This window comes from Myiozetetes cayanensis, unplaced genomic scaffold, assembly GCF_022539395.1.
Source record: "Myiozetetes cayanensis isolate MyiCay16 unplaced genomic scaffold, myiCay2020 scf33, whole genome shotgun sequence".
Taxonomy (NCBI): Eukaryota; Metazoa; Chordata; class Aves; order Passeriformes; family Tyrannidae; genus Myiozetetes; species Myiozetetes cayanensis.
Genome location: NW_026087555.1, coordinates 2,587,216 through 2,608,522, shown reverse-complemented (window position 1 = coordinate 2,608,522; position 21,307 = coordinate 2,587,216). Strand labels below are relative to the sequence as shown.

Here is a 21,307-nt window from a genome sequence, read left to right as displayed (position 1 = left end):
ATTCTGGAAACTCGTAGGTACATACAGGATCAGTTATTAATGCCTTCTTATGAACAGATAAGCACTATTCTTAGCATTGTGTATGTGCAATACAAATGAAATATTAATAAGCAGCACACAGTCGTGTCCAAAGAAAAGGAAAGCTGCATAGATAAGACTTAGAATCATAGAATCTTTTAGGTTGGAAAAGACCTCTAAGATCACTGAGTCCAACTGTTAACTCAGCACCGCCGAGATTACCACTAAACCATGTCCCCAAGTGCCACATCCAGATGTCTCTTTAATACCTCCAGGGATGGTGACTCTACCACTTCTCTGGGCAGCCTATTCTAATGCCTGACAGCCCTTTTGGTGAAGAAATGTTTCCCAATATCTAATTTAAACCTCCTCTTGTGCAACCTGAGGCCATTTTCTCTTGCCTTATCACTTGTTACTTGGGAGAAGAGACTGTCCTCCTTTCAGGTAATTGTAGAGAGTAATAAGGTTCCCACCTCAGCCTCCATTTCTCCAGGCTAAACATTCCCAGCTCCCTCAGCTGCTCCTCATCAGAGTTTTGCTCCAGACCCTTCCCCAGCTTCATTTCCCTTCTCTGGACATGCTCCAGCACCTCTATGACTTTCTTGTAGTGCAGGACCCAGAACTGGACACAGCACTTGAGGTATGGCCTCACCAGTGCCGAGAAGAGGGGGACAATCACTGCTCTGATCCTGCTGGCCACATTATTTCTGATAAAAAGCAGGCTGCCACTGGCCTTCTTGGCCGTCTTGGCACTGGCTCATGTTCAACTGCTGTGGACCAGCACCCCCAGGTCCTTTTCTGCTGGGCCACTTTCCAGCCACTCTTCCTTAAGCCTGAATTTCTGCATGGGGTTTTTGTAGCCCAAAGGAGGAGCTGGCACATTCAACACTTGTTGAACCTCATACAGTTGGCCTTGGACCATCAATCCAGCCTGTCCAGATCCCTCTGTGGAGCCTTCCTGCCCTCCAGTAGATCAACACTCCTACCCAACTCTGTCATCTGCAGACTGAGGAAAACAGTGTCAAAAGTGTTACTAAAATCCAGGTAGACAACATCCACAGCCTTTCCCTCATCCACTAAGCAGATCACCTTGTCATAGAAAGAGATCATGTTCCATTACAGAAGATCACTTGTTCCACTACACAGAGCCTTAGCTTCTCCCTCTCTATCCCTCTCCAGCCAGGCTACTTCACCAGCTTCCTGCCCCAAGCTTTAGTGCACTGCAGCAGCACGTACACATGATGCACTGCAGCAAGGAAGGGAGCAAAGCTGAGACAGCTGCCATCAAGCACCCCACAAGAGTGGGTAAGAGTAAATGACAAAGTGAATACTTCACTTTTCAGGCTGTTAGATGACCTTGGAAAGAGAAGAACACTGTCAGTGTAACTAGGATATGTGAGGTGTGAAGAGCCTTTGGGAACCAGACCAGAAGAAAATCAATCATCGTCCCCACACACCCAAATGGACAGGTATCTCAGAGCCAGGAAACCAAGGTCCAGAGTCATTTATGCACAGTCACCACTGCTTCAATGATGTAATGTACTGGTAGGAAAGCAGAAGGACTCCAGAAATGCAAACCAGCCTTGCAATTTCTCTCAAAGAAAAGAGTGGGGAAAAAAGCAAATAAAAAGGAGCCCTACAATTTCATTATACAGAGAATATCTGGTCACCAACAACCACCCTGAGCTTGAAATCTTAAACATTCACTTAAATATTCAGATATCTTTATATCAAATATAAAGATAGCCTAAATATCTTAAATATTCACTTTGTCCTACAGTATCCTGGTCCATCATTTTTTCTAAAAGCAAAAACCAAGCCCTAAAGGCTGCAAAGGCTTGTATCTACCCAGACACATTCAGTCTGCCAAACTTCACCCACATCTCTTCACTGAGTTCAAGCTCTGCTCCCTGAGAGGACTGCAGAGGAAATTAGGATAGCAACATCTCTCTGCTGTTCTCAGTCACATACCAGATACAGAGAGCAAACCGAAGATTTCCTTTTTAATGATGCACAGTACTGCAAGTAAATAGAATCTGGCACTATCACTACACTGACAAAATATTTCAGAAAGACAACAAAATTTCAGAAGAGGCACAGCTAGGTCATTGGCATTGGTTGATGAAAGTAGTTGTTCATTTAATGACAAAAGTAAGCTATTCCCATTTTCTCAGATCAGTATATAAATTTTGGGGGGCTGTCTATCTTGGGATAGCCTATTTTTACCCTTAACGAAGGAACATAAAAATTCTAATCAGTTTTCAAGTCTCAGGAGTCCAAAGAGAATTTGCATTTCTGCATTAAGAAGGACGTGATACAGAAGAATAAAACAAGAATCATTTAGATTATACAAACTCAGGTAAGATGCTGCTATGGTCAGTTCCTCAACAGGATTTACCACAGTTGGCAAGACCTACCTTCTTTCAACCTCTCCTCTGGAATGATGCCAGCTATAATTATACATTATAATGAGCAAGAATCTTGAATTCACAGCAGAACGAAGTTGTTTCTCCTCACCTTCAGTAATGTGTTTCTGCCCTCCTTCTTCATCTTTCCTGTATTGTTTTGTAGTTTATGTCAAGCAAGTCTCATTCTTCTCATTACAGACAAAAATCTCTACTTGTTGAAGTGCTGAGAGAGCTAATTCTTCTTGTTCTCGCTTGTTACAGAAAACCTCCTGCCAAAGGAACCGTTTGGCTTAAAGTATTGTAAACGACCTCTCCTCCTTTACCCTCCACCACAGCTGGCTTTCAAGAAGTCTGTTTTCATAAACAGTACGTCTTGTCTGTTCAAAACAACATAACTAGTAGTTGCCATATCAAACACATTTATAGAAGATGGCAATAAAGAAATGCCTTGACAGACTAATGATGACCTCCTGCAAGTCAGGCACTTAAAAGGCTCATTTTCCTGGTTAGCAGATTAAAAAGTAATAGTTGAGTGGCACTGTTTCCACTCACTTGTCAAGTGTAATTCCTGCCCTGTGGGCTACTGTGAAAATAAAACTCAAACTCGCCACAGAGGTGACTACTAAATAAGTCAGTCTGACTGTGGGATATGAAATACACAGGCTGGTGTCAGCTTCCAGCAGGCACGAGAAGAGACTGAAGGCAGACAAAAAAAACCCCAAAACACAGACCTGCTTTTTCCATTGCTTACCTGGCCTAAGGATTTGTATATCCTTTCTTCCGGTTAAAACCAAGGTGGGAAGAATGAGCTCTATTAAGGAGAAAGGGTTGGTTTTATATTTATATGGGTATTTTGCCTGATGCCTAAGCATTAGTCTTTTGCACACAGCTTCCTATTTGAGTAGCAAAGACAAGTTTAGAGACAAAAATGTAAAAAAAAGTAGTATACTCTTAGCAAGAATGGAAATGAAAATCTGAATAGTAAGAAAGGTTAACTTGGATAGCATTTTGCAGAGGAGTAACATCTGCACCAGTGCAGAACAGTAGTTAGGACGTGGCCACCAAGTTCTCTGGGTTTGTGACAAAATGTAAATCCTGCAGAATTTTTTGGGTGGGCAAACACTGGTCTGCTTGCACTAGGAGGGAGCAGCTGCACATTGACTGCAGTTACCCATCAGGTCCAGTTTAGCCTTGTAGTTTTTCTTTGAGAACTCTTTTGCTGCCAAGCTAAGCCTGGGAGGGTTAGGTGTGATGCTATCTCCTTCCACTTATCAGTTGCAACTTCTCATTTCACTGTGTGTTCTATTCTGCAGAGACCCCACTGCACTTCACATCACATCTCATGCAAATAGAGAACAGTGGTTTAAATAGCACAGCATATTCCTTTAAAATTGTTTGACAAGCACAATAAATACAACTTAAAGTTAGTTAAGTACTAGTCTCTTAAAACACAAATGCACACAAGTGTTAAAGCTATTTGAAAAAAAAATGCTGTAGTCCTTATTTAAACAGTCTGTGTAATTCCTAATATAAGTAGAAGGGGCAGAAAATGCCTCATGCATACGATGTAGAAATTCACTGACCTGTGATCTTGCACTTAGATTACCACCACTCAGCCCAAACATTTGAACTGGAGGCAAAATGAAGTTCACACTTAGAATTTGATTTATTCTTCCAGACTTCAAAGCTGGGCAGAAAGCCTTGGTAGAAAAGGTGAAGAGTGAAATCTTGATTCTGTTCAGGTTAATAGAGAAAGTGCTCTAAACAACTGAACTTAATCCTTGCTATAGTTTCCAAATTCAAAGTCCTGACCTCACTGAAGTCCCATTAGCATTTCTGAAAGTAGCAGAGACCGACACACTTCTGCTAAAATAACCTCTGCATTTGAGAGCATGGGTTTCTCATCGGAGTTCCACACACACCACCAGCCAGCGCTGGGTTATGATGAGGCTGAAATGAATTATTTGTTGGACAAAACTCACACGGAAGCCCACTGAGCTCCTCCTCCAGGTGGAAATGCGCAAAGCCATATACAAGAGGTGTAGCTTGTCCCCAGAGATCAGGATTAGTGTTTGAAAATGGGAGAGAGGAAGTAGTTGCCCTAAAAAGCAAACCATTTTCCCACATAAACAGGAAAAAAACCCCAATAAAATAAGCAGCAAACCTAAATCAACTGGAATGATGTTAAACCAAACCATGATTAAACCAGTGGTGTGCTTGGTGTTTAAGACATTTGCAGTGTCACTAGCTTCCAGATACAAAATTTTCATTAGGATTTGTGCTTGTTGTTTTCTAGTAAGATCAAAGTTTCTGTCACTTTTAAGTGAGATACATGGGCACCATAGAATGGTTTAGGTGGAAAGGGGACCTTGAAGATCATCTGGTTCCAACCCCTCTGCCACAGGACATGTATGGTAGGGTATGTCCTGCAGGTTGTTTCTGGGGGTGTTTCTCCCCTTCACACATCCCCACCCCAGAGTGTTTTGAGGCTTTCCCACCTTTGTTTTCTATTTTATCTGCCATATTACCCTTTGCCTTCTGAAGTTACACAGGCTACTATTTATTCATCTCTTTGCTTTATTAAGATGCAGTTCAGGCTTTCACCTGCATTGTATTTTTTGCAACCATGAAATAAGGATCTAAAAATTCAAAAGACATGAGAGTGTAAAGAACCTCTCAGACACCTTCTTCTTTCTAAAGAAACCTCAGCAGATACCACAGTTCAGCAGTGCAGTGCTCTTACCCGTAATCTAAAATAGCTTCTAATAGCCCAAATTATTTTAGATATCAACATTGTTATGCCAGAATACATGTAGAGCTCTTTCTACATTTTTGTCATGTTATGATAAAATCCCAGGTCTGACAGTGTATCTTGACGAAAGGGTCCACATGAAATATGTTGCTAATTATTTATACACCTCTGCAAAGGCTCAATGCTGCTACTTGTACTTCTCACTACTCTTACCTACCCAGGCCCTAAAGCTGTTTTTCAATCACTAAACTGAAACCCCTTAGAGTAACAAGTTTATAATAGAGGTTCAACCTGGCAGTGATTAACAGCACAGGTTAATCAAATGGGTGTAGAACAGGCTTTTCTCCCATTTTCTTTAACGGAAACTGGCCCCAAGTGTTTTTCTCTTATTGCTACGTGGAAATAAATTTGCAATTAACTTTTACTTATTGGTGTCATAGTGGCCTCTGAAGACCCCAGCCAGAAACAAGCACTGTTGTGCTTCTCAGCACGTAAATATGTACCAGAGGACAGCAGCCACTCCGAGGAGCTCACAGCACAGCACCATCCCACAGCTGAGCCCCTGTGATGCCCAGGGACTGGGAATGGGCAGACCCTGGCTCTGCCAGGACCCACTCCTGCCTGGAAAAGAGCAGGCAGCCTCATGCTCATGTGTCAACCTGGTTACTAAACAAGCAGCTCGTTGATTTAAAATAACTAAGAAAGATTGTCCTGCACTGACATTGGTTGGTCAACTTCTTATGAAAATATAAGTGGCCAAGTCCACCTCCTGCCAAATCTCCTATATTCAGTTTACTCCAAGACCAACAGGACATAAGGCTCCAGCATATCCTACACAGGGAATTAGTATCTGATCTCAGCTGTTTGCAATCAAACTCTCACTGAACATGGAGTAAAGATGGACTAACAACAGGAAAGGGGAGTTTGTGGAGGTTACCAGGCTGGATGGCAGCTGGGCCTACATAGTCTGAACTTCCCAAAACCTGGAGCCAGCAAGAAACTTCAAACTGCAGTCAGTTGTCAGTGGCTGCTTTCTAAGACCTGAATACATTGTTTGTCATTCGCTAAGCACAGCATTTTTGTTTAGGGTTTCCTGGAGCATGATCTTGAAATAAATGGGATTGAAATCTTGATTCAATTCAATTCCAACTGGGGACAAAAAAGAAATTCCTGGACTGTATTAGCTAAGTGCAGGGATGAAAAATAACTTTTGAGTAAATGCTGAAATGTATATTTGCTTCACCTCACTGAGTCAGTGTTTTGTTTTGTTGTGCCAATGGTTTCCAGAAACTGCAAACCCAAACCACCCACAGTCACTGTGGCTGACAGACTGAGCCTAAACACTCACCACCTTCTCTCAGGACTCTCCTTTGCAGTTATGAAAAGCCATGCTTGGCCCAGACTTCCCCCGTTACCAGCTGAGTACAATAATAAAGCCACCACGTTTACACAGAGCAAACTCATACTCCTGCTTGACAGCTTGCCCTTCTCCAAGCTCCTGGCAGCACACAAGAAGAGCACACACCCCTCACCTCCTGTCCATATCCATGGCTTGCTGGGACCTCTCCTTTCTCTTTGGGTGCTCAGTGCTGGAGCATCCAGGTGCCTCTCTAGGGGGTACGTAAAGCAGTGCAAGTAATGAGAACCATGGGGTTACTGCACTCACTCTTATAGTTTCTATGGCACTCTCCTATTTCATTTTTGTTACAGCACTGGGCATGAGATTAGATGCTTTGACTAAATATTTTTTGTATCAGCAAGTCAAAAGAGTGATTGGGGCCTGAGGTGGAAGGTAGTCCACCATTAGTCCACCATTAGTCCCCAGTTCTTGGGCATGTTTGTTCCACTCATTGGACCAGTCCTGAAGGAAGATTTTCCTTTTGCAGAGGCAAGGATTCATGAAAAGTTTAAAAGCCCCGTATCCCAAAGCACTAGCTTTCACCACACCAGAGAAGCAAAAGCCTTCATCCTGAAGATGAAGTGGTCTACTTTTTCCCACCTCTAGCACCAAGTATTTGCTCTCCTCTATTGCTTTTCCTATGAAACATAAGCCTTTCTAAATAACAAAAGTTACCCTCAGAAGTCATCTGCTTCCTGCTCGCATTCTGCACTGCCATCACCTGCTTCAAAATGTTGCTTCTGCTTTTCTCTTCATGAGATTATAGCAATCATGGGCAGATTTAAAAAAAAAAAAAAAGGAAAACAAAAAAGGTTATTTGCATATGAGCCTAAACTATCAGTACTTCAAGCAAGTTCTGAACAGCAGAATTTTAGCAATCTGAAGCAGACACTGACAACTCAGACTGAAGTTGCTTCTCTTTCAGCTAATCACAGAAAGCATGTGTTTTGGAAACATCATTCAAGTACCACAAGCAGATAAAGAACAAATTTATCATTTATGCTCTGTCCAAACTGTTGAGGGAGTATTATCCAAAAGGTGATGTCCCCCCTTCCTTGTTTCTACTTAGATGAACTATCAAAGAGGGAAAGGAAGCAAACTTGAGGACTTTGCACCAAAGGAGTTGGAAAGAACATCACAAAACCTGAAGTAATTTATTTGTTGATTTATATTTGGGGTTTGGGATTTTTTACTTCTGAAAAGGGTTCAAAAACTGATGTTATAACCCTCATCTGAGAAATGCTATAACCTGAAATCTTACTACTCTGATATGGGCCAGTATAGGATTTCATGTCCAATTCCTACAAACATTTGCTAATGAACTAGGGAAGGGCTAATGTATGTAAGAATTTCTCCTGGCATAATATAAAGAGGGATGATGATTTGAAAAGGTAACTGTCTATACACTAAAGGACTAAGTTTTTATAGTCTATGGTTTGTCAGTAGTTTCTTGGAAAAACAAACCAAAAAAAAAACCAAGGAAAACCCCCCACCAAAACAAGATTACAAATTTCTCTTTGCAGTTTCCCAAGTCACTCCTCTAGATGCAGATGAAACTCTGACTTGATGGCTGGTCTTTGACTTGGCAGAAGTTTTGCCCACCAAAAAGGCACCAGCCTAGCTTTCATTTGTATTTTCCACGGCTTTTGCTTTGTAGGTGTCTGTAGCAGCGTAAATGCACAAATTCCCTGAGTTAGAGGAGAACCAGCCACTGTTCATTCAGATATAGAGATTTGTTGTTTTCCACCACTTCATGTGGAAATCTTGATTTATGAAGAGGAAAAAAGGTGATGATTATAGTGAAATCCTACCTTACAGCAGGTAAGGCAGTACCACACAGAATCAAATAGTGAATTACAGCCTGTTTTGAAAACAGATGTAACATCGGACTGCCTCTTTAAAATAGACAGTCTTGGCAAACAGCAGCAAAGGGGGTGGTGTATCTCAGCTCTCAGAGGAGAGCTACCCAGCTGTTCCCAAGCTGGTTGAATTTTTAAAGAACATTGAAATGTTTGGAGCATTCACACATGTATTAATTCAGCATCGATGCTTCCAATTCACTTTTTTTCTGACTTAAAGTGGAATAAATAAAAGTAAGATCTAACCATATATATCTTTGCTGAATGTGTGTCTTTCCTCTCTCTTTGACCAGCTTAGCTTCTTTATGCAAGCATAGTTGTTTTAATAAGGTCAAGGTTGACACAACAACTCCTTCCATTGCCTGATGCACTGTCACCACACCTCACACCACTATAATGCACATGTAAAATTGTTGTCAAAATGTTACCAAAAAGACATATTATGTAGAAACAGGAGCAATTCTGCTATCCCCTCAAACATCGTCCATTTTTATTATGCCACATTATAAATTACATTTTTCATTGTCTATCTTAGACATAGAAAATAAATGCCCTACCCCCCTAAAAATAAGATTTCTCACTAAAACCCTCTATGGAAGATACTGGTCCAGAGCATACATTTACAGCTACATCATAAATCTTTGGTAAAAATGGGATTTATAAGGGCTGTGCTGACACAGCTTATCCACAAGGTTGTGAAAACAGCAGCCATGTGTAGAGAGCTCACCCCTGCTAAAACACGACAACATGAATATTGAATATCAAACCCTACACAAGTCTTCTGACTTCTGTAGCAGGTCCCAAAACAGCAAGGTTGCAAACTGACCCTTTCTCCCTCCCTTCCCAAGGCAGGCTACACTCAGCCCACAGAGAACATGCTGTCACCCACAGCTGGAGCACAGTTTTGAATGAAGTAGAGCAAAATTCTTTTCATCACTTTCTTTTCCTCACTTGTCTACAAGAAGATATTTTTTTTCTACTCACCTGTTTTGCATTTGTTTCCCCCCAAACTCCTTTTAGTATCTAAAGCATCTGGGCCTTGCTAACTGATGAACTTCAAGTTTCCTCGGTCTCCAAGCATCTAACCCTCACTTGTCAGCTTCCTGAACTTTTCTGGTCTTCCAGCTCAGATTTAAGCATTCTGGGCAATTAATGAGCACAGACTGAACCATCTTCTTTCTCAGTTGACACGTCTCCTGCCTTTGGTTGTTTTTTTCTGTTGTTGTTTTTTTTTTTTTTTTGGGGGGGGGAGGAGGGGGCTTGGGGAGAGTGTTTTTGTTTGGGTTTTTTTTTAATAAGATGCCCATTATTACATAAAAATCCCAATATAGTACACTGCAACTATTCTATGACATGCCATGAAAAGTCCTACTAGGGACATGGAAGGACATCAGGTGTTAAAGAAAGATGAAGTAAGAACTAAACCACGTTTCACTCCAAGGATGTACCTCTTGAATGATCCTCGCAGTGGATGGGTCACTGCACTCTGCTGGGCACCACGAGGAGGGTTTGCTTTTGGCTCTGGTTGAGGTGAGGAATTTCCCACTCCCTAGAAACAGGGCAGCAGAGACCAGGCAGCGAGAAAACACCAGTCCCAGAACACCCAGCCCAGCCCAGCCCTGACCCTCTGGAAGCACCTCCTGGGGTCATCCTTCCTGAAGCAAACTTTCTGGGCTCCCCTGGTTTTACCCACGGGAACATAGATGAGCACTGGCTGTCGCCAGCACCCACCATTCTAAAGCATGACCTGGGACCACAGAGAGAGAAGAAGGTGAGAGAAAAGGGCAGGGGGAGAATCCAGGTGCTGAGCCCATCTCTCCAGCGCCTGGGCTGCCTCGACTTCATGGGGAAAAATAACAAAGAAAAAAGCTCCCAACAAACCAAAAAAAACCAAACAGGGGAGCACCAACTCACTGCTACAAACTGCCCTTAATTTCCTCTCCTGTCCCTACCGGGGTGCCCCGGCTGTATTTAAATGGATGGAGCAGCAGTAATTCAGCCCCCTGCATCTACCCCACCTCTCCCAGGCTCCTTCCCTCTCCTCTCCTGTCCTGTCCCGACCCTGTCCTGGGAACACTCACGGGGCGCCACCGACCTCCAGCGTGCACGGACCGACTCCAGGCAGGACACTCCTGAGTGCATCTCTCCTCTTTAAGAGCCATTTCACAGCTGTCAGCACTTAAAGCAGACAAGTTCTAATGGCTGTAAAAGCTTTGTCAGATCCAACTCCTCAATCGAAAATATGCACGGACAGTATTAAAAACGATACCAAGCTAAAAATAAAAACAACCTCTACAAAAAAAAAACCTTAGAAAACATAAGAAACAAAACCCCACAAACAACCACAAAAAAGGGCCAAAAAACTTCCCCACCATTTTGGCCTACTTTGGGGTAGAGTGTCTGGACCCAGCAGGAACATTTTCAGAGGCAGGCAAGCACACAGGCAGCCCAGGTCACTGGGAAAAATAGGGGTGCCAGGACCTGTTAAGAAGTGTTTCCCTGTCTCACAGGTGTGCAGCAACAAATTCACTCATCCAAGGAAACACGTTGGCCTAAACAAGAAAAACAAAATGTGTTTTACTCAAGTAAATTCACCGTGTCAGGATACCCAGCAGGCAACATAACTGTTAAGGGATTAACAAGTAAAAATATGATGTGATACTATATTTCCTATATATACACAGCAACAGACACATGGTCAGACACATGCAGCTCGGTGATTTGAAAGGTTTCAAATTACAGCCTCTTTGTGTTCATCCCAATCTGGCAAAACATTTAAAGCAGGATGTGTGGATAAGAGTTCTTCTGAATAAATGCTTCTACAGAAGTTTCTGTTACAGTCTATGCAGTGAGCTGTCTGCATTTTAAACTCTGCTTTGGATTGGCTGTATATGCAGCCAGTCAATTATTAATCTCCTGCCTTTTTTTTTTTTTTTTCCTGGGCATCATTTTTTTCTGTAATTTTTCTTTATCTTCATAGTTCCATTTTCTGATCTGTTCTCTTTTCCATGTGTTTATTTGCAGTTCTTAACACAGAACCATTTAATCAGGTTTGATGTTGCTGGCAAAGCTCCCATTGATCGTCTTGATTGCCTTTGTAAGAGATTTCACTGGAATTCGATGGCTGTCTCAGAACTGCAAAAGATACGTGATAACTTAGTCCTAACCCACTGTTTCTGTTAGGAAGTGTTGATACAAACTGCAGATGCATTTCATAATCTGATTTCATTACACTAACAATCTTCAAGACGTACAATATTTCATCTATAAAAAGGGATAGGGAAACACAGGGGGATACCTGCCCATGCTGTGTGTGTGAAGGGAAGGGCTTTGATGTGTGCCCAGAGGTTGTACAAAATGTGGAATGCATTTCTACTGAATTTCAACGAACAAAAAAGAAGAGGATCTGTGATTACCTCTGAATACAACTTACACAAGTGTCTATGCCCACCTATAAGGTGGACAGCTGCCAACATGGTCACTGCTGTTATGCACAGATACATCTTTGGGAAATTAAAGCCTGGGTTTCAAGGAGGATGAGCCTGCAGACAAGGTCTGAGCTCAGCATGCCTGGTCTTGCAGGGACTGAAGCTTCAACACATATCTAATATTTCCAGGAGATGCTGGTCCTAGTGGGCCTTCCCCATCAGTCAGGTTCGAGCCCCATCATGCTCTGACTGTGTGAACACTGAATCAAAAGGGAGAAAACAAAATAATTCACAGACATTTCCCACTACCCATTCACAAAGCGGGACCTCACCAAAACTTCAGAGACTGTGGAAAGCACAGCCTGTGGCACGGCACACACCAAATACCACAGCTGTACATTATACACCTTTCATGTGGGGCTGCAGGACCCTGTCTACCTAAAGAAGTATTTTAGCCCACTATTTAATGGCTCTGAGGTGCAAACACCAACCCAGTGACACAACTGTCAAACCAATTTTTTTAAATTGCATCTATCCATTGGAGACAGCGTCCTCAGAAACATGAAGTTTTCATCACCTTTTTCAGTGCATATCAACTGTCAGAGTTTTGCTTCCTGTCTGAAAAGGGGAGGCTTCTTTGTGGTACCTGGTGAATCCTGGGGACCTGTAAAGAGATTGGCCAACACCTCACAGGGTGGAAGGGGGAGAAAAGGAACTTAGATTTACCTTGAAAACACTGAAGAAGAACATGGAAGACTCTGGAAATTTGCAAGGGCCAAGAGCTCTGAGCTCTGAAGGTGCCCATGTTGATTAACAAAATGAAAAATCAAAATATTTTCTGTAAGTTAGAGCCCTGACAGATATCCAATATGAAAGCACCATCTTTTGTTGCACTGCTTGCCTGCCACCAGCCTCCAGGCTGAACACACGAGCTCTCATTGCTCCATTTAAATGGCATACAAAAGTAGAGAGGAATTTCGTGCTTAATTAGGGAATGTGTTTGGAATATGATTTGTGATAATACATCTATAACAAGGGAAATTAATGAAAATAATTAATGAAGGCTAATCTAAGATACCAGGATTTTGTCTAAATCAGCAAGAGTAGAGTCCCAAGGCCATTCACAGTGTGATTCATCAGATTTTTTTTTTTTAATGATCCATGAGATCTTAATGTTTTCAGTACAAGGAGATGTTGGGGAAGCGCTTAGGAAGAGATCCCAACTGTGAGGCTATTTGTAAGATGGGTTCCTGTGAGAGGTAGATCTGAATTTCTTATCTGCTTTGTATTACCCAATATTTCTTTTCCTTTAGAAACCACTTTATGTCTGTGAATTTCCTTCTTTACGATTTTATCTTGACCTGTAAGGAAGAGCAGTGGAGTTTGCTGCATATCCAGCTGCTTTGATTTTACAGTGTTTGGGCAGCAGGTATATCTCAAAAAACCCCAACCCACAAACGAACAGAAACATAGGCAGAAAATCACAGCCCTGCAGGGTGCTCAAGACCCTTCAGCTATAAAGCATACAATGGAAACTTGAATTAAAATGAATGCATTAAAAATAACTTTTGTACAGAGCCAAGCAGGTGATATTGGCTGATATCAGCTAAATGGCACGGCACAGCATGGGACAGGAGAGTCACCAGTGCCACTGGTGTTAGCTGAGGCTACGGATGGAAAAGGTCTTTCCCAAGGCCTCTAAAGCTGCAGAGAAGAGGCTGCCTAGGGAGGACCTGAGGAGATGTTCTTGGTCTCCACTACCACACTGGGCCCATCTCAAACAGCAGCTCCAGCAAAGAGGAGAGTTTGAAATCTGTGCTGTATGGCCACCAAAAAGCCCTGTGCAAAGATAGGGTCTGCCTCCACTTCCACCCTCCTTTTTGGAAAAGCAGTTCTAGGATGTTGTCCTGGGCACTGTGGGGCATGTGCAATGTATGTGAACAGAGAAGAGGCAGTGTGAGCTGGACAGCTCCTGCTTAGCAGTCTGTTCACATCTTTCTCCCACGAAGAATATTCAGCTTTCTTTGTCTAAAATGTTGAGTGGTTATGAATAGTAAGGACAGACTATCTGTAATTATTTTTAAATTATTAATGGTTTTGTTAGATCCTTTCACTTCTACATTAGGTTTCTGTTAATGTAAGTTAAATCAAAATGTACTTCAGTTTCCAGGCAGCTCCCAAATGTATTTTTCATTCTTTCATAACATTACTTCAACTTCTCGATGAGGTATCTATGATAAAGTTTGCTCCCGAGCCAGCAGACCCACAGTCCTAATGAATTCAGCAAAAGGTTCACCAGGCAAGGCTCTCATCAGCCAGGCTAGATGGCAAATGAGGAGGCTGCATTGCCGAGTGCCTCGCTCAGGGCTCAGACCTCGCAGGAGGGGAGGAGAGGTTCCCGCATGCCATCCTGCCCACAGCCCTGCCCCGGGGGTGCTCTCAGCTGGGGAAAGGAGGGAGTGTTCATCGGAGGCAAGAACGCGGTCTTCTGAGGAGATCCCCCCCGCCCTTCTCCCCTCGCCCCTCGGCCGGGTGGGGTGCGGGGGTGCGGGGGATGCGGTGGACGCGGGGCTCCGCCGGGGCGTCCTCGCCCGCCCGCCTCCCTGCGCCTGCCGAGGGGGGCGGCGCTGGGGAGGGAGAGAGGAGCGTGCGGAGTCAAACGCGCGCGTTCAACACAAACGCCACGAAAAAAATGCCTGGATAAATTATGCAGAGGGATTTCTGGATTTCTTTCAAGTAATTAAGTTTCGATTTCTTGCATTTATTTTAGTGCCAGGAAGCACGAGGCACCACGAACGGCAAAACTCTTCATTGATCGTTCCCGGGCTTGAAGTTTGACTTCGTGACTTGACTCGGTTCGCGGCTGCAGAGCGGCCCCGGATTCGGAGCGGGCAGAGGGGGAGAAGAAACCGGTGCGGGAGGCGATGCCGGGCTGGCAGGGAGTGGGGGTGCTCCGCCGGGTGCGGAGGCACCGCCCGGTGCGGGGCTGCCCCGACAGGGTGTCCCGGTGCGGTGGTGCCTCGGCTCCGCGGAATGCAGCTGCAGATGTCTGCACCCGCGGTGCCTCCGCGGCGGCGGAGCCAGGTCGCCCCCCCATCCCCGGAGCCCCGGGGGAGCGGCCTGCAGGCGGCGGGGGCCGGGAGTGCAGCGGGGCACAGAGGCCACCCCTACGGCGGGGCCGGGACCAGCGCTGCCCTGCCCTCAGAACAAAGGTAGAGTTTGCTCAAAGTGTAGCCCGCATCTTAATGGATTAAAAATTCATAGGGCGCATTAGGTTCGGTAAAATATGAATGCGCGTCTTTAAATTTTAATCGTAAATCAGAACATGGATACATGAGAGGCGACACTGATTTCTCCCCAGATGTCTGCGTGGGTCAGGGTGTGGGCGTGGGTAAGTTGGAGGGGGGGGCTCTCCTTTTATTTAGGCAGCCCACTGGTGCGCAGAGCCGGCTGCGGGGCCCGTGGGGCCGTCGAGGTGCCGGGGGGCGGCGGGGGCTCCGCGTCAGCTGCGACTTCCCCCCGGCATCCCCCACGACACCGGGCGGTGGCTGTAAGAAAAAAAAAACCAATACCCAAACGCAAATAAATAAACAAAATATATATTAAAAAAAAAAAAAAAAGAAAAAAAAAGGGGGAAAGGGGAAGGAAGGCAGGGTTTGCTGGGAGGCAGTGCCGCGGGCAAGGCGCTGCCGGCAGCGGGCACAGCGGCAGCACGGCCAGAGCCCAGGCGAGTCCCTGCAGCGCGCAGAGCCACCGCAGGGACCCCCGGGGCCCGCAGGGGCCAACCCTGGGCCCTACACAGAGGAAAGTTTGCCCAGCAGTGTGGCCGCGCCGCCCCGCATCCCGGTGGCGGCCGATCGGAGTGGCGAGGAGCGTTCAGCGTTTTGGAGATCGGTTGTCAGTTACTATTAAAATCAAGATTAATTCATATTAACGATATGCGTTCTCAATTCTCCCGTGTGACAGCATACATTAGAACAACTATTGCGAGTAATTAAACTCAGTGCGGGAGGGGTTAAATGTATAGCGGGGAGGCACTTGGGGGGGAGTGGAGAGGGGTTACTCCTCGCGTTTCTCTCCACCAAAGTTGAGCCGGAGAGCGGGGCGGGCAGAGCCCCTTCCGCGGCTCCGCGCACCCGGCAGGCTGGCTGCCCTCGGACCTCCCCGCGCCAACGAGGTATTTTCTACTTCTTCTTCTTCTTCTCCTATTTTTTTTTTTTTTTCGCCCAGGAAGTGGGACCTTTCCTTCGTTCTCCCGCACACCTCCTGGCACGCCCGCGCTGGAGCGCGCAGGGCTGCGGCCGCTGCCGGGGAGGCGGGGGCGCAGGAGCGGCCGGGAGCGCTGCGGGGACCCTGGCGGAGGGAGGCGGGGGGACAGATGTCCTTCCTGCCAGCCCTGCCAGCCACGGGTGGGCCGCGCCCCGCGTGGGCTCTGCCCGCGACCGCCTCAAAACGCGCAAAATACTATTGATGGCTCTTTTCTTGGGCGTTGGAGATGCTCGATGCTTTAGACTAATTAGACAAGCCAAAAGCCTTTTGAAGATTAAGCAAATTGGACAACCCTTGTTAATTAGAACATAATTTAAAGTTTGAAATTATATCACTCATGAAGTAGCCTAATTAGTATGACGATATGTTAATAGCCTACCGAGACGCGAAGCGCGGAGGTTTGGCATGAACTCCTTAAAGGCTTGCAAGAAAATCCTCTTTCCTATGTTGTCATTAATAAAAGATTTCTATAGACTTCAGCCTTTCAACGGTGACATACAATTTATAGTACACACAATGCATTAGCCCATAGTGCTGCTCAATTTTTTTACTATTATGAAAACTAATAAATTCGTCAAGCTGAATTAAGCATACAAATCAGATGAGGCATAACAGATTACATATTGAAGCGCTGTGTCTCCCGAGCCTAAATGAAATTTCAATCTAATAATTCCTTCCTGGCCCGGCCATAATTTGTTTAGAGATGTTGTTCTACTTCTTTCCAAGCGGTATTCGCACCATAATTAAATGATACTCAAGCTTTTAACTTTGATTTATTTCATTTCTCCGAGCTGGCGACAGTGAGAGCTGATACAATGTAATTTTTTTTATTTCCCTTAAAATTACCAAGTCTGCTGTTTAGGTGAGAAATTAAACACCTAAGCACTTATTTTAACCTTCCTGCTGCAAAGTGAAATTCATGGAAATAAACTCGGCCACATTCGGGAAAACTGACTTCCACAGATTTCTTTCTCTTTTTAATTTTTTTTTCTCTTCCTTTTCTTCTTTTTATAATAGAGAGGTGGGGGAAGTTGGTGGGATAGCGGTGCGCTTTTGCGGGAGGATCCCTCCGGCTCCCCGCCGATGGGGGACGCCGGTGGGGGCAAACCCCGCCTCCGCTCCAGGCCTTTCCCTCCGCTGCCCAGCACAGTGCCCGGCTCTCAGCGCATTTCGCCGCCTCTGCCGCTCCCCCCAGAGCGATGCCAGGGCAGCGGCGGGACACTCTGGCTGTGGGTTCCTGGTGAGCCCGGACGCGGGACTTTTCCCTTTTTTTTTTTTTTTTTTTCCTTCGTGGAGCGTGGATTTCAGGTGGCGGGAGGAGAGGGGGGTGTCGCTTTCCCCTCCCTTTTTTTTTTTTTCTTTTTTTTGGATTTTTCCCTCCCCTTTCCGGGAGGCGGCGGGGCGCGGCGCGGCGGTGAGTACGGGAGCACGCGTGGGCGTGGGAGCGGCGGGGGGCGGGCAGGGAGCGGCGGAGGAGGGGGCCAGGGCCGAGGAGGCAGGCGCGGAGGGCCCTTCCCGAGGAGTTGGGCTGTAGTGACAGGCGAGAGGGGAGGGGAGGGAGGGGAGAGAGTAAAACCCACCGGCGCGGCGGTGGGGAGGGCACTTCGCGAGAGGCGAGGGCCGGCGCCGGAGCGGAGGCGACGGCGGACGGCGGCGAGCGCCCGGGTGGAGGGCGGCCGGGCGGGAGGCATCCCGCGCATCCCCCGCACATCCCCGGCTTGCCAGAGCCGCCTCTCCCTCTTGTCCCCGGCGGGACTCGGGGAGCTGGCTGGGGCGGGGGGCCGAGTGGGAATTTCTTTTTAATTTTTTTTTTTTTTAATTTTTCGGAGGGTGGGGGCGCAGGGCTCCTGTGGCTTTTCCGGGGGGTCCGGGCCCCCGGCCCCACGCCCCTGCCCTCCTGCGGCGGCCGGCTGCCGGCGGGCCGGGCCGCGGCAGCGGCGAGCACGATGATGATGTCCCTGAGCAGCAAGCAGCCTTTCGGCCTCCCCCACGGCGGCGGCAGCGCCGGCGGCCTCCACGAAACCAAGTACTCGGCCCTGCACAGCGCCTCGCCCTGCCCCTCCGCCGGCGCCGCCGCCCCCGCCGCCAGCTCCCCCAGCAGCACCGGCACCGGCGGCTCCGCCGGACGCGGCTCCGGCTCCGGCCCCGGTGGCAGCGGCGGCTCCGGCTCCGGCTCGGGCTCCGGCAGCGGCGGCGGCGCGGAGGCGATGCGGCGGGCCTGCCTGCCCGCCCCTCCGGTAGGTGCCCGCCGCCCACCGCCCCGCTTTAAGGGGAGCCCCTCGGCGGCCCCCCGGATCCGCCTGATCATTTTTTCATGGCCGTGCAGCAAATCACCCGGCGCCGCCGGGCTCTAGCCCAACTTATGCATGCGGCGGCTCTTGCCGCTCGTATTAATTTTTATGACCTGGGATGCTGCGTGCGGCTGGTGCGTGTGTGTCCGTCCGTCCGTCCGCCCGCCCGCCCGCCTGCCGCGGCTCCTCTGTGCGAGCGGCTGCGCGCCGTGCCCGCTCCCTCGCCCCGCTCGCTCCCTCTTCTCCTCTCCTCCCCCCACCCCCTCCCTTCTCCAGGATTTCTCTTTTAACATGCTGGGAAGGTTTTAGTGGCACGGCGAAGTGCGCGGGGAGGCGAATTCCCTGCTGAGCGTTATGTGTGCCTTCTATTTGCAATTGCAGAGCAATATATTCGGCGGTCTGGACGAGAGCCTGCTGGCCCGCGCCGAAGCCCTGGCAGCCGTGGACATCGTCTCCCCGAGCAAGAGCCACCATCACCACCCGCCGCACCACAGCCCCTTCAAGCCGGACGCTACGTACCACACCATGAACACCATCCCCTGCACCTCGGCCGCCTCCTCCTCCTCCGTGCCCATCTCCCACCCGTCCGCCCTGTCGGGCACCCACCACCACCACCACCATCACCACCATCACCACCACCAGCCCCACCAGGCGCTGGAGGGGGAACTCTTGGAGCACCTGACGCCGGGGCTGGCGCTGGGGGCCATGGCGGCCCCCGACGGCGCCGTAGTCTCCACGCCGGGCCACGCTCCGCACATGGCCAGCATGAACCCCATGCACCCGGCGGCCCTGGGCATGGCCCACGCCCACGGGCTGCCGGCCCACATGGGCTGCATGAGCGACGTGGACGCCGACCCCCGCGACTTGGAGGCCTTCGCCGAGCGCTTCAAGCAGCGCCGCATCAAGCTGGGGGTGACCCAGGCCGACGTGGGCTCGGCGCTGGCCAACCTGAAGATCCCTGGGGTGGGCTCCCTCAGCCAGAGCACCATCTGCCGCTTCGAGTCCCTCACCCTCTCCCACAACAACATGATCGCCCTCAAACCCATCCTGCAGGCGTGGCTGGAAGAGGCCGAGAAGTCCCACCGCGAGAAGCTGGCCAAGCCCGAGCTCTTCAGCGGAGCGGAGAAGAAGCGCAAGCGGACCTCCATCGCCGCCCCAGAGAAGCGGTCGCTGGAGGCTTATTTCGCCCTCCAGCCCCGGCCCTCCTCCGAGAAGATCGCCGCCATCGCCGAAAAACTGGACCTCAAGAAGAACGTGGTCCGCGTCTGGTTCTGCAACCAGCGCCAGAAGCAGAAGCGCATGAAGTACTCGGCGGGCATCTGAGCTGGCCGCGGAGGAGCATCGACAGCATCAGCATCACCGTCATCAACAAAAAATTAATTAAACAACAACAACAACAGCTAAAAGGAAAGGAGGAAAAAACCCCAAACAAACCAACAAACCAAACAAACAACACCAGCCCACCCCACCGCCCGCCCCGCGCTCAACTTTCGGGGGGAACTTCCCCACGGAGCAGCGTCCGGACCCGCCCCGGCAAGTACCGCTGGTTTTTATTCCTAACAGACCTCGCCTGGGTGGCAGCAGGGTAGCCACGATGTCATGGCTTTCTCGGGACCCAAACTTGAACCTAGAGTTGAGGCTTCGCGCCGCGAGAGACGTCTCAAAAGTATTTTGATTTAAATAATAATAATAATAATAATGATTTAAAAAAAAAAACAGATGGCAGGTTTTTCTGCATTTACACTGCGTATTATAAATATATAAATATATATATATTTTTACTGTGGTTATTATCCTTTTCCTTCTCTGAAGTTATAACGCTTAGGGAAAGAGCTGATCCTGCTGTGTTCACTGGTCTTCAAAAGCTATTATTAGATTACTGCCAAACAACCCCTTGTAAATTATTAATTTATCTCTCTAGCAACTTCATTTTGTGCTCATTCTAATTAATTACACCTCTTTAATCTAAGTCTTGATAAAAGTAAAAAAAAATTGTTAGTGAGAATCAAATATTTTGTGTTGGTAGGATTTATGAACGTGAGCTTTTCTTCTGAACGTCCCTTTTGGCCATCTGTAAATTGCCACCTGAACCTAAGGTATTTCTCTGGCGAGTATTCCTATTCGTACGGCGTCGGCACCCTATAGTAGATGTTTTACATTATTTGTGTAGCCTGATTCACTGTCCGAGGTATTTGTTTATCGCGTTACATATTTAATGGGGATTCCCATATTGTCCCCACCACACGCTGCTCCCGAAGCGAGAAAGGACGTGGCCGCGTAGGTGACAGAGTGGGGCGGGGGGATTGTCGCTTCGGGTTTCTTGCCAGCACAATATCCGTCTTTCTCGATTTCAAAGCTGTATCGCGAAGGCATTCAGACCGGCTCGGTTATTTATTTATCTATCCGATTGCTTATTTATTTATTTATTTATTTATTTATTTAGTCAGTCGGTTATTTATTACCTTTAATAGCAACACTTTTCCACGGAGAAAAGTCCCTTTTTGGAAGTCTGTTTGTAGAAAAGCCAAATTAAAAATTGTAGGAAAGGGGAGCGAGCGAGTGAGCTGCACTGCTTGTAAATTCAGAACTGATTTGGTACATTTCTTTTTGGAACAACGACAATAAACTGAGGGTACTCGGTTGGGTACCTGTACATGTTGTAAATATTTCATTGGCGTTGACGCACATATAGATATATTCTTACAGATTTCGCTGTATCGCTGTTCTATCCGAGACTGTTTGAAGTCTTAAGTTCTGTACATGATTTCGTTGGGTTTTGTTTGAGGTTTTTTTGTTTTGCTTTGTTAATAGGAGGTTTATTTATCCTAGTAATGTACTAAGTTATTTTTAAATGTTGTTAAATTGTCTTTCATTAAAAAAAAA

At 47.2% G+C, this 21,307-nt stretch overlaps 1 protein-coding gene across 2 annotated transcripts; it reads left to right on the top strand.

Annotated features, from left to right (window-relative positions):
• The first annotated feature begins 18,079 nt into the window (after positions 1-18,079).
• On the top strand, positions 18,080-19,747 carry POU4F2 (POU class 4 homeobox 2). Of its 2 annotated transcripts, XM_050327341.1 has the most exons (3): positions 18,083-18,183; positions 18,322-18,366; positions 18,796-19,747. In XM_050327341.1, exons 1-3 carry the CDS (start codon positions 18,083-18,085, stop codon positions 19,745-19,747), a joined length of 1,098 nt encoding a protein of 365 aa, XP_050183298.1. The 2 variants fall into 2 exon arrangements, with proteins under 2 accessions (XP_050183297.1, XP_050183298.1); XM_050327340.1 differs by having other exon boundaries at positions 18,080-18,370; positions 18,806-19,747.
• Positions 19,748-21,307: the final 1,560 nt, after the last annotated feature.

Bases quoted from the DNA above. Each gene is read 5' to 3' on its own strand.
- POU4F2 (XM_050327340.1), top strand. From the start codon at position 18,080: ATGATGATGTCCCTGAGCAGCAAGCAGCCTTTCGGCCTCCCCCACGGC. The intron at 18,371-18,805 runs GTAGGTGCCCGC...TTGCAATTGCAG, and splicing joins CCTGCCTGCCCGCCCCTCCG to AGCAATATATTCGGCGGTCT.